The 13,485-nt window shown below is 41.0% G+C and overlaps 2 protein-coding genes across 9 annotated transcripts in view; one reads left to right on the top strand and one right to left on the bottom strand.

Moving 5' to 3' along the window:
* The window catches only part of MTFR2 (mitochondrial fission regulator 2), a 156,051-nt gene that overhangs the window by 55,618 nt on the left and 86,948 nt on the right, over positions 1–13,485 (bottom strand). Inside the window, exons 8-9 of one of the 8 annotated variants that reach the window (XR_014295153.1) lie at positions 9,993–10,161; positions 4,442–5,394 (exon numbers count right to left, since the gene is read on the bottom strand). The exons of 1 other annotated variant lie outside the window; for it this stretch is intronic. Coding sequence is in view for 1 of the 7 variants with exons in the window: in XM_082634091.1 (XP_082490217.1) it covers positions 5,526–5,942 (417 nt within the window). In the remaining 6 variants the exon portion in view is untranslated. Of the gene's footprint in view, positions 1–4,441; positions 5,943–9,992; positions 10,162–13,485 lie in introns of those variants that run through there. 6 more of the 8 variants (XR_014295154.1, XR_014295155.1, XR_014295152.1 and 3 more) reach the window with 6 other exon arrangements.
* PDE7B (phosphodiesterase 7B) overlaps positions 1–13,485 on the top strand; it is a gene marked incomplete at both ends in the record, with an annotated part of 216,074 nt that overhangs the window by 179,302 nt on the left and 23,287 nt on the right. Inside the window, 3 exons of the mRNA XM_082634096.1 lie at positions 339–434; positions 2,703–2,803; positions 4,227–4,358. Of these exons, the coding sequence (XP_082490222.1) occupies positions 339–434; positions 2,703–2,803; positions 4,227–4,358 (329 nt within the window). The remainder of the gene's footprint in view (positions 1–338; positions 435–2,702; positions 2,804–4,226; positions 4,359–13,485) is intronic.

Raw genomic sequence — 13,485 nt, 5'->3', positions numbered from 1 at the left:
CATACAAACACACACACACACACACACACACACACACACACACGTACACGTGTATGTGTCCCTGATACTGCAGTAGGCAGACTCCTTTTAACTCTTAATGTTTTCATTGCCTTTGGTATAGGGAGAAGGTCTGAGTTAATTTTACTTGTACAATAAGAGAAAATATGGGACCAGATCATAGTAATAATATCTTTATACTTGAATAATTTTAAATCTAAAGGGGAAAAGAAATGATCCTATCAGAGAACTTTCATTACAGAAACTTTGGATGCTATTGCTAGTCTTGATATTTTAATGGTGATGAAAATGGATTAAAACAGGTGGCTGTTCCCCTATAGGAAACAGCCTGGTAACACTGCTGTGCCACCTCTTCAACGCCCATGGGCTCATTCACCACTTCAAGTTAGATATGGTGACCTTACACAGGTTTTTAGGTAAGTCCTTTTTTCCTTATTTCTACCCCCTTGCCCCTGAAAAATGGCAATCTACAATATTCTTTAACATAAAGTGGCAAGAGCCATAGCCTGGTAGATGAAGACCTCATATTAGTCTTAAATTATCTCATCTTAATTTTAAAATAAGTTTACTTATTTAAATCACTGGAAAAAATGCTTACCTGATTAGTTATGTTTAAGAGATAAAGGCTATGTAAAGACAACCATTAAGAGCAAATAACTGTCCAGAAGTTACTGATCTGCTCACATATTAACAAAATCCCAGAAAATATTCCTCAAATAATGCCACTCTGGATATGAGTTGTTGAAATATTCAACAGGCTTTTTTTTAATGATAAGAACTACCATGTATGTAGCACCCACTGTAGGCAAGGGGCTTTTGGTACGTTATTTCTAACAGCTTCAGCAACCCTGCAAGTTGGCCATTATCACCATTTGGCCCATAAGTAAGGAGAAGTACAAAAAGGTTTTGTAACTTGCTCAAGGTCAACAACATATAATTGGCAGAGCTGCAGTCCAAGCCCAGGTCTGTCTGATTTGAAAGCCTACCATCTTTCCACTCAACTCCACCATCTCTCCTCATCAAAAAGCAGCCCCAGATCTCATTTGACTTCATGCATATTCTTATTTATCTTCCAGTGAATTATCCAGGGCACGTTTTTTTTTTCCTTTGCGGTATGCGGGCCTCTCACTGTTGTGGCCTCTCCCGTTGCGGAGCACAGGCTCCGGACGCGCAGGCTCAGCGGCCATGGCTCACGGGCCCAGCCGCTCCGCGGCATGTGGGATCTTCCCGGACCGGGGCATGAACCCGTGTCCCCTGCATTGGCAGGCGGACTCTCAACCACTGCGCCACCAGGGAAGCCCCAGGGCACATTTTTAGTCACCAAATGACTTTCCTCTGCCTCTTAATGTGTTCCTGGCTTCTTTGACATGGCACATGGCAGTGCTTTGAATTTGGAAGCTGACTTGATGCATCAAGGGTGAAATAATGGTGATGGTGATAACAGTAGCAGCAACCACCAGGCTTATATGGTGTTTACATATGCTGGGAAGTCTTCTAAGGACTTGCACACATTACCACATTTAATCCTCACGGCACCTCTTTGAGATCAGAGCTGCTGTTATCCCTATTTTATAGAGAAAGAAATGGAGGAAACTTTCGGTTAAGTAACTTGCCCAATACAGATAAGTAATAGAGCCAGGGTTCATATAATAGTCAAATAAACCTGCTGATTAAAAGGTACATGTGGCACAACAGAAATACTGGAAACAAGCCAGAGCATGGCGCATTCCAGAAACACAAATAACCTCAAGCTAATTGTGTTCAGATTGATTGAGCAAAGTAATGGCCATGAATAGAGCCAAATAATTTTGATTTGTCTAAAGAGGGAGAGCACAGATACTTTGGACATGTGTATGCACCCAGAGTACATGTGAAAAAGGCAAAGATTCAATGAAAGAAATAACACTGGAATCCAGAGCCAAAGTCATAGCTGGGCTGAGAGAACATGGCCAGGAAAATTGAAAGCCAGGACATTCTATACACACTGAATATATTGCATCCTAGACATTGCCTTAGTTATTAGCTGAAGCAGGCAAGTAGCTTCTGTAAATAGCAAACTCAAATTGCCTTCCTTGTGTCTCTATTTGGTTCCAAGATCACTCCGGTCCCTAGATTGGAAGGGCAAGAAAGATGATCATTTAATCTGAATAAGATAGAAATAAATCCAAGGATTCCTCAGTTGGATCTATGAATTTCTGCCTGAAGAATCCCCAGATTTGCTTTGGTCAGTATTTGTTATTTAAGTGATAAAGCAATCTTTGGATGAGAGTAGGTCTCTTTAAAAGGAAGCCTCTTTTATGGCACATTATTCTTAAATGGCAGCAAACTTAAATACTTAAACTATAGTGTGAAATAAAGTTGCCCTTTTCCTACATATTTATTTTTCCAATGAATGAGAGCCTTCATGAATGCCAGAAAGGGGTGATTTATGAAGGTGGTGAGGAATCCCAAGGGCCTCACAAATCCTTTTAGCCTTTCTTCCCTCTTCCCTCCCCCTCCTCTCCACTGAAATCAACCCAGTAGAACTGCCAAGCTGGCAAATCGTGTTCATTTCTAAAGCATTCCCAGGCTGCACATTTTGGAGACACTGTTATTTTTAAGCAAAAAGGACCCTCAATAAGTCTGAGCTAGTATGTCCTTTGTGTTTTGTTTTTAGCTGATTGAGTTATCTGCTTACCTCCTAGTCATGGTTCAAGAAGATTACCACAGCCAAAACCCATATCACAATGCTGTTCATGCGGCCGATGTCACCCAGGCCATGCACTGCTACCTAAAGGAGCCAAAGGTAAGGCAAGACCCGCTGCCTCCTCGGCCATCTGGAAATGCCATGTAAACTACCTGCCGGGTCCCAAATCACCTGACATATCAGAGCAACTGGGTTATGGGCCAATTTATAGCATGAATACAAACTGCTTATATTAAGGTTTCAGTATCAGCTCTGAAAACTGTATAATAGTCATGAAAGAGGATGTAAATTTTCAGAGGCTCTGTTTCATAATTTATATATTTTCAAGGCTGCATTAGGACGAAAACAACCCTCTCTATGACAATCTGCATCCTAGATATCTTCAACCGTCACAGAAGTTAGCTGCTTTTGCCTTGAACCTTTGCCACAAACAGTACCAGAACTGAACTTTTCTAGGAAGTCTCCCACCTCATGGTTTTTGATCAACAAATAAAATTAAAACTCCTCAAGACTCAGCTGCATTTCCTACTGAGGCAACTAGGCATCCTGATTCAGGCCCAAGAGAAATTGTGAACATCAAAAACCTCTTTAAAAATATGCCCAGATGCAATATATTAATCCAAAATTTAAAACATGATAATAATGCTTGTTACTCAAAACCTAGGCATTTCTTAGCCATATAAAACCTAGCTGTTAAAACATACAGGATGAGTTTTTTTAGGGTTTTTGGAAAATGATATCTCAGTCCAAGACTGTTTAGTTCAATCAGTTTTAACATCAACCACTAAATATACAGATGCCAGATAGGCATTCCCAAGACAAAACTGGGTATGCCTCATCCTTATAAAATATCCCAAAGACATTAAAGGTTTTGTTATTTAATCCCTAAGTAATTTGAAAATTGTATAGATTGCACAGTTGAGTATTTAAAGCTAACACTAGATTCCCATTTTCCTGCTTGTTTTCCTAGCTAACCAAAAAAAAATGACAGATTCTCACACATTCCCCCACTTTATTTATTACACATTGAAGAAATATGCAAATTTTGCAATTCAGCCCACTGTGGATTGCATATTCGAAGAAGTGGCAGTGATATATTGGATGGTTGAAATACACAAGTGATTTTTTCCATCGCTTTGGCTTCAGCTTTTTCCTTCACTTACAGCTTTCCTAGGAGCAAGGCTGATTTTAGACTCTGCCTTCTTCTCCCCGCCCACTATAGAGCAGTGTTGCCAACAGGTAATACTACTACAACAACAAAACAAGACAGGAGCAGCAGGAAGAGGAGGCCACCTGGATGAGCTACACAATTTGAGTTGCTTAATTACTTTCCTCACAGCCCTTTCTTTATTCCTGCGATTTCCATGGTTCTGTTACCTTATTGACAGCTTCAGAAGGTTACGGTCTGGATGAAAGGCCTGAACGATACTATGATGATTCATTCAGCGTGATTTAGCCAAAACAAATGCTAACCTATTTTTGGAAACACACCAGTCAATCTCCCCATTCAATCCTTTAACAGCTCGCCAGCTCCCTCACACCTCTGGACATCATGCTTGGACTGCTGGCTGCCGCAGCCCACGATGTTGACCATCCAGGGGTAAACCAGCCATTTTTGATCAAAACAAACCACCACCTTGCCAACCTATATCAGGTAAGGGAGCCAACATTATACAATATGTTTAACTGCTTTAGGCCCAGTGCTGTAGCCTGAATCTCACCCTTGGAGATAGCCTTCATTCAGGGTCAGCCTCAATGATGACCACAGCCAAAGAGCATGGGTTTGAAATAGGTTCAGAGTGTCCCCCAGGGAAGATTAAATTGGTTTACAAGGATATCCAAGGAATTCAATTTGCTCTGAAGCAGGTTTGAAATTGTCCAAAGTCAAACAGGATTCCTGAGTCTACCGTCTCATGGTCTGAGACTATCTGTCTCCATAGGAACCATCTAATATATAATGGCCAGTTGAAGCCAGTCCTTGTAGAACTTCTATAAATGATACTCCTAGGTGCAATCCTAATTCAGATTTACGTCTCTAGGGCCATTTCTTTTTTTAATCATGTTTTTATTCTTTTATTGAAGTATAGTTGACTTATAATATTACACTAGTTTCAGGTATACAATATAGTGATTCAAAGATTTTACAGATTATACTTCATTTATAGTTATTATAAAATATTGGCTATATTCTCCAGGGCCATTTCTGAACTTTTTTGGCTTCTGAGTCACAGGTATGTTATCGAAGACAATAGGCGTGCTTTGTTGTTATAAAATTGTTCAACAGCACAAGTAGATTGGCCCAAAGAACTCTTATCTATGATATTACTTCAGATATTATAACCCTATATCATAAATGAATTATTCCCAGAGTTTTCAACATGGTTTGGGGGAGACCTTTGGTTGTCATTAACAAAATCATTGCATTCAAGGGAGTCATTGATCTCAATTTTAGTAGATCTTTTGAAAAAATTCAGTACGGGAATAATGTCTAAAGGATTCCCATAAAAAAATTGCGTTATACAAAACAGTGCAGCTTGAGGATAAAGTACAACTGAAACATGAAACAGAGCTTTTTTCCATCTAGTTGATTAGCTTTGGGTCCCGGTAGGAATTGGCATTCCAAGGTTTATGGATCCCCTGGTACATAATTCAGCACTCGGCTCTCTTGGTCTGTCAGCCAGCACCTGGAGCTGGGATAGAAATGACCGTAAAGAGGGGACAGGGTGACATAATTTAGAAAAACTTTAGGTGATGAGCTGAAAACTAAACAAAGAAAATGAAAACTAAAACTAAACTTTCTAAACAGTCTCAGAAGCTATATTTATTGCTTGGGGAAAACATTAAAAATTTGACCAGGGGAGGGCTTCCCTGGTGGCGCAGTGGTTGGGAGTCTGCCTGCCAATGCAGGGGACACAGGTTCGTGCCCCGGTCCAGGAAGATCCCGTGAGTAACATTTTGAGTAGCAGGGCAGAGAGTGTGACACCAAAGGCAGCATAAACTGGTGTACTTCGGGGATGAAAACCCACAACTCCAGAGTAACTGCAAATGGACTGTTTCTGTGGCCTTGAGCTGAGTATAGTCCTGTCATGAATGGCCCCTGCTCTCTGTTCAATGACTTGGGCGTGTTATGATGAAGTGTATATTCTCCCTTTTGTAGACACTGTAGATTAGCTGTACAGAATGTGATCTGGGTCAGAAAATCTTCATTTCGCATTGTCAGTGAAGAACTGGCATAACTCTTTAGGTTTTCAATTTCGAGAAAAAAAAATCGTGTTACATAAAATATCAACTCAGCAAGATCATTAACAACACATGATACCTTAAAATCTTTGGAAATACAGCCTTTTAGCCTACCAAGGGCCTGTTGGTTGAGACATAAATAAGCTTTCAGGAAACTATATGCAGATTTTCAGACGACGTACCTACACACATTTTTCTAGGGAGAGGATCCATGACTTATATTTTAAAATGAGTTATATATCCAGAAAATATTAAGAACTGTGATAATGAGTGAAAAAATATATATACACATCATATATATACATATATATTACACAATACGTATGCTGTGTAATATATGTGTGTATATATATATACATATATATATATACATATATATATATATATATATACACACACACACACACACAAACTGTACATGCACATGCACACACATTTGGTCAACGAGAATAGCCAAGAAGATGTGCCAGGAATTATGGGGCTTTGAGAACACCCTGTGCGTGACTTTGTACAATCCAGACTTACTAGAAATGAGATAAAATGGAAGAGGGTTTCCTCTCCCTCCTTTTGTTGGCTGTGCTCTTTTAGTTCTAATAAATAAGAAGATCATTGCATAAGACCCAGCCTGTGCTTCTGCCCTGAGATAAAGCGAGAGCCAGGGCAGCTGGAGTGAAGGCCAAGTTAAAGGGCTCTCTCCCATTGTCCTCTGTCTGGGCCAGACTTGCTAGCTGAACTGCCAACCCAAGTTCAACATGAAGACCATAAAGGCATTTCCACCTGGCACCAGTCTCATCAGACTGGAAGCAGTCCAGGTGTCCGTGGTGGACTAAGAGTGTACCTAACAGGATGTGAGAGATACAGCTGAGAATTTATTTTCTGTCCCTCCACCCTCCAATCCTCCAACATGTGGGTTCAGCAGTTTTGCAAAGTAACTGTTAAATCAGACATGATATTGCTTATTACAATTGCAAGAGGAATTGCTTTCAGTTCAATTTAAAATCTAGAATATGATACAAATGAACTTATTTACAAAACAGAAACAGACTCACAGACATAGAAAACAAACTTATGGTTACCAAAGAGGAACCGGGAGAAACGGATAAATTAGGAGTTTGGGATTAGCAGATACAAACTATTATGTATAAAACAGATAAACAACAAGGACCTACTGTATAGCACAGGGAACTATATTCAATATCTTGTAATAAACCATATAAAAAAGTTAACTCCTTTTGATAGAGTCCAACTACATATTAACTAGTGACAGAACAACCTAATGAATAAAATAATTAATAATTAGTTGTTCCATGAAACATTGTATTTATTACATTCTCTATTTGTCTTGCAGAAGTTTATAATCATTTTTCTTGGTCACTTATCACAAGCACTTAGAAGAGGCCAGCATTTTTAACCACTTTTTATTCTTTTTTTTTTTTTTTTTTTTTTGCGGTACATGGGCCTCTCACTGTTGTGGCCTCTCCCGTTGTGGAGCACAGGCTCCGGACGCGCAGGCTCAGCGGCCATGGCTCACGGGCCCAGCCGCTCCACAGCATGTGGGATCCTCCCGGACCGGGGCACGAACCCATGTCCTCTGCATCGGCAGGCGGACTCTCAACCACTGCGCCACCAGGGAAGCCCCCACTTTTTATTCTTAATGACTCTGCACCATAAATATGAAGTTAGAGCCAGGAGACATGTTCCTTCCATATGGTCCTATGACCTCTACTCAAACAAGCAGTTGCACAGATTATATGTAACCTCATGATTTCTGCCTCATGAAAGGTGTTTTTGGCAAGTGGAGTGAAAATTGTAAAAAGGAGGTTCAAATTTGATTTTCTGTTTCATAAAGTTTCCACTGTTCATAGTGAGGTAGCTGGCATGTGGCACATCCATGGCCCTGATCTGAACACAGGCCTGCCCCGTGGACGGCAATCAATGTTCGGGCTCCTTGTGAGAGCAGTGTCTTCGGCAGATGCAGATCAAACAAGAGAAAGACATCTTCCAACAGGCAGTAAACGTGGCAGTGGTATAGTTTCTTCAAGGGCCAAGGTCTTGTTTAGGACTCAGGGAGCTTCTGTTCCTCTGAGACCTCCTGGGCTGGGGCCCTTGCAGCGTTACCAAGGAGACCACTGGGCTTGTTAGGGAAGAACTCAGTGACTTCATTATCTTCTGGAGTCTTGCTTCCCGGTTTCGTGAGTAATTAAAAATGAAAACACAGACTATGTTCCTGTTGTTGTTTTTCTTCCTGCCTCCGCTGGTTTAAAAGGTATAATTAACTCTGAGTCTTGTTGTACACCAGACTCAGTTTATCAACATCATTCTAAGTATTTTAATCAAAGAAAGTGTCCAATAAATAGGAGAAAAAAACAACAGTTTAAAGCTGCTTTGTGTGATAGTAAATCTGCTCTGCCAGATTCTCTTTGACAAAGAGACTCTCGGTTTAATTTGAAAACCTGTGTTGGTGGTTTATTAAATGCCAGATGTGTTGTTATTCTAGAACAAATAGATTGTTTTGTTCTTAGGGTGGATAATACTTGATTATTCAGATAAAAGGGGAAATAACGGTTTTGCAGTAGCGGTTTGAAGAGTTTTATTTTGTTCAAAATAAATTCTGGTAGGTTTTGTTGCCACAAAGGTGGATGCTTACTCTCTCAACTTTACAGTGAAGATTATTCTTATTAATAAAACTACAGGTATGAAGAGTTTGTGACACTAGAACACATTCTCATTGGAATGATGTGAGATTGCTGAGCTGCTGCTTCTGAAAGTAGAGGGATGTTGTACCTACTGTGGGATTACAAAACAGTGCTGGGGTTTAAATGGATATTAAAGCAATATCATCTCATCCTATGTTCAGACCTCCATGAGCATTTCTGATGAGCATCTTCTTTTTTTCAATCTGCCTTTTGCTGATATTGGTCTTTGAGCTGCTGTGAAAGCCAGTGAGTCTGTAGGAGCAGAACCACCTCCCTCTTCAGAAAGACAAAGATAATTTGGCCATTGCCTATGAAATACCAGTACCTCCCAGCCTGCTCGTGCCAGATCCTCCCCTAGAGCAGGGCACCAACGTCTTTCATCCTGTCATCTACACTCAGCCTTGCCTGTCTCCAACCCCTCCGCCACTGTGCAGCCAGAATGAGTTTCCTGAAGCTCAACTGTGACACTTAGATGCCTGCTTAAAATCCCATTGCCCTCAGGGTTAAGTCCAAATGTCTTAACCCAGTTTACAAGCCTCATTATGATCTGACCCTCACTACACTTTCCAGTTCCACTTCCCACCATTACTCTCCCAGGCTCTATGCATCATCCAGTCTGAACCACTTTCAGAATCCCAGAGCCGACATATGTGCCAAGTGCTGGCAGTACACAAGATAAACAAAACAAATAGAAATCCCTGCTTTCTACTAGGGGAATCAGAAAATAAGTAAAATACATAGTATGTTTGGAAGTGATCATTTCTAATGATTAAAAAATAAATAAAACAGGGAGGGAAGATATAAAGTGTCCCTCTTGCTCCAGGTCTTCACACACATGCTCTGCTTCCTTCTGCCTGTTTTAATGAAATGTAAACATGGCAGTGCTATAGTTTCTGTATTGCCTGCATTCTCAGACTCCTCTCTAACTTACTCATCCTTTTGATCCCAACTTGGACAGATCTTCCTCCTGAAAGCCTTCTTTTTCTTTAAAAATCTATCTTCCAGGGCTTCCCTGGTGGCGCAGTGGTTGAGAGTCCACCTGCCGATGCAGGGGACACGGGTTCGTGCCCCGGTCCGGGAAGATCCCACATGCCGCGGAGCGGCTGGGCCCGTGAGCCATGGCCGCTGAGCCTGGGCGTCTGGAGCCTGTGCTCCGCAACACGAGAGGCCACAACAGTGAGAGGCCTGCATACTGCAAAAAAAAAAAAAAAAAAAATCCATCTTCCATGCCCCTGCTGTATGATTTCACAGCCTTCTCTTACTTCCCCTATCACGGTGTTTATCTCTCTAAACTGCCATTTCATGATTAGACGTCCATATCCCCCATAGCCTGCAAGCTTCTAGGCACCTACCTCGTCCGCTGCTGTATCCTCAGCATCTGGCACAGTCCTCACGTTTAGTGAATATTCATTGGGTGGTGGGACGTTTGCTGGATGAGTAAGTGGATGGATAGATGGATGGAGAGACGGATGGATGCACAGGTTGGACCCATGCAGCAAGAAAGACAGAACCTGAGTAACACTGAAAAATGAGAAATATTGGCCACAGTGAGCACACACAGGGACCCAGAGGGGAAATCTGAGAGATAGCAGCACACAAACAAGAAAGCATATCCCCGTCCTGTCCACTTAGTAGGTACCTGTGCTGATCACTGCATTGTTACTTCCCTGCATCAAGAGTACACCATGAAGACTGAGAAGCATCACGGAAAATTCTTTATAATAGTCTTCTGATTTGTTTATCTTGCAATTGACAAATGCTATCTGATATATGTTATTTCTGGAGTCGTTTACCTAATCCTGGTCATCTGTGAGCGAATAGTGAGAGAGCCCATTGCTGTAAGAATTTTAAAATCTCTTTGACTTTTACCTGAGTCTAAGGATTTCACAGCAGAAGATTCCAAGTCTGGCTTTTATCAGCTATTGACCAAAAAATTAACAGGACTCTGTGACTTATACAGTTACTTAAACTTTTGCAGTTACGGCACTTTGGGGTTTTGGAGGTTAATGACTTAGTATCCATTCAACAAATATTTAGTTATTTAAATGGCACTGTGCCACATACTGGTGCACAAAGATGAATAAGATATGCTCCTTGTTCTCAATGGCAATCACGTATGGCAGCAGCTTCAAACCAGGCATTTGTGCCCATGGGGATACGCGAAGACTTTCCCAGGAGTACACAGGCATGAATAGCACTAACAGAATTCATTTTCAGCTCTTTAAACTGACCTACCTGGAATGTGCTTTCAGGACAGTCAAGCCAGTTCTACTTCCTACTCCTCTTTCACAGTTACCCTGTTCCCACCGTACAAAAGAAAGACATATCTCTTATCCATTCTGCATATTGCATCTTGCTCCAATTGCACTAATATTGTATATTGCCGCAGTGTGAAAAAATACCAAAGGAACAACTAAAAATATTCAAGAAAATCTCCTATAACTGAGGTACTATAATGCTCCCAGCCATCTCATGAATAAATGCATTGTCAAAACATTTTTATTCTTTTTGGGCTTCCCTGGTGGCGCAGTGGTTGAGAGTCCGCCTGCCGATGCAGGGGACACGGGTTCGTGCCCCGGTCCGGGAAGATCCCACATGCCGTGGAGCGGCTGGGCCCGTGAGCCATAGCCGCTGAGCCTGCGCATCCGGAGCCTGTGCTCTGCAACGGGAGAGGCCACAACAGTGAGAGGTCTGCGTACCACAAAAAAAAAAAAAAAATTATTCTTTTTATTTATTTATTTATTTCTGGCTACTGTTCGTTGCGGTGTGCATTACGGTGGCTTCTCTTGTTGTGGAGCACGGGTTCTAGGCACGCGGGCTTCAGTAGTTGTGGCGTGCGGGCTCTAGAGCTCAGGCTCAGTAGTTGTGGCGCACGGGCTTAGTTGCTCTGTGGCATGTGGGATCTTCCCAGACCAGGGCTTGAACCCGTGTCTTCTGCATTGGCAGGCAGATTCTTAACCACTGCGCCGCCAGGGAAGTCCCAAAACATTTTTATTCTTAAGCATAATGTTTTCCAAATTTGCAGTATACGTGTATTTTCATCAATTAGTTACCAACCAATAGCAATTGCATTGTAAACCCAAGCTGGAAAAATATTTACTACTTAGAGCCTGATGTTAAGTAAATTTGTTAAATTAAAGATTCAATTTATATATCAATACTTATTTTTGTTTCAGAGAGATATGATAGGGTGATGATGAAAGAATTTCACACATCAAAATATATTACATTAAAATAAAATTCTATCGGGAAATAGAATGGAAATGTAAGTTCTAGAGGGAAAAAAATCAATTTAAAATTTTTGACTTAAAAGATAAATTATTCATGTGTTTTCTTAAACATGTGATTAATAGGTATTAAATGCCATTGGTATTTTGACTCCCTTAGATACATTTAATGCATAAAAGAGTTATATAATGATTTTATATTAAAACACCAATATTCACAAAAATGCAAGACATTATTACATCTTTTGTTACCATAGACATTTGTGATTTTAGATATCAATTTTTAAAAGTATAGGGAGACCATAATTTTTCAAGACTATTTTAAGAGTAAATGAACAAAAACATGTGAAAATTACTTATATGTAGGAGCAAGGCCAGTGAACAAAGTTGTTATAAGGTGTTTTGGACAGTAGGATAGAAGCTTGGGTTGGGAATGGGGAGCTAGAAGAGGGAGCTGTCAGTTCTGTTTGGAGAACCAGGAAAGTCTTTCCTAGCAGATGGCAATGTTTGATCCCAGAAATAAGAAGTGTGTGTTTGTGTGTGCATGCCCTCGCGCAGATGTGCGTGAGCCCACACGTGCATTTCAGACTTTACTAAGGTGATTTCACCTCACTCTTTTTTAGAGTTATAAAATTCTTTATTAAGATTCTTATGCCAAAACCAAGCATTATTCTAGATTAAGACATTGAAAAGGTCTTTTTATCAACTCTTTTGGGAGGATATGGAAGATAATAAAGCAACTTTAAATAATGTGGTGTGTTAGTGACTTAAGCAAGGGTAGAAGTTTGTTTCTATCCTTTATAAAAGAAGTTTGGATATTGGCAGTCCAGGGCAGGCGTGGTGGCTTCACAAAGTTAAGAATGAGTGACCCAAGATCCTTTCAGTTCTTCAATCTGCTATCACTGGGGTATGACACTTGTCCTCATTGCCCAGCTAGCTGCTGGAGCTCTAGCCATTCCTGCTGCATTCCAGACAGTGAGAAGGAAGGAAGGGATAAAGCAAAAGAAGCCTCTCCCAGATGAAACGGTTCCCTTTAAACAACTTTCCTTAAAATCCCACACAACATTTCTGCTTACATTTAATAGGTCAGAATTTAGCCTGATGATTCCGCTTAGCTGTAAAGGAGACTGGGAAATGTTATCTTTATTCTGGACAACGATGAGACTCCTCCAAACACTGAGCCATCCTAGCAGATCCAGAAATCTACCATCTCACCACCTCCACTTTCCTCGTCCAAGCCTTTATCAGCTTTGGCCTGGATAACTGCACTCTCCCCCCACCTCCTACACCTATTTCTACCCTTATCCCCTACCAAAGTCTATTTTCAACATAGCAACCAAAGCGATCTTATTTACGGTTAAGTCATATAATTTCATTCCTCCCAGACTTCTGCAGTGGGTCCTTACTTCTCTCAGAGTAAATATCAGAATCCTTACAATGGCCGGAAGACCACACATGAGCTGGTATCGAATTACCTCTCTAACTCCTTGTACGGATACTTCTCTTCCCTCGCTACACATGGACCTCACAGCTGTTTGCTCCCCCTTGGGGGCCTTTACTTCAGCTGTTTTCTCTGGAACAGTCTTCCCTCATCAGCATGGTGAGCTCCCTCCTACCT

The sequence above is a fragment of the Mesoplodon mirus genome (assembly GCF_964341445.2).
Source record: "Mesoplodon mirus genome assembly, chromosome: 10".
Classification (NCBI taxonomy): domain Eukaryota; kingdom Metazoa; phylum Chordata; class Mammalia; order Artiodactyla; family Ziphiidae; genus Mesoplodon; species Mesoplodon mirus.
The sequence above is the reverse complement of the archived record's forward strand: the minus strand, read 5'-3'. Positions and strand labels throughout refer to the sequence as shown.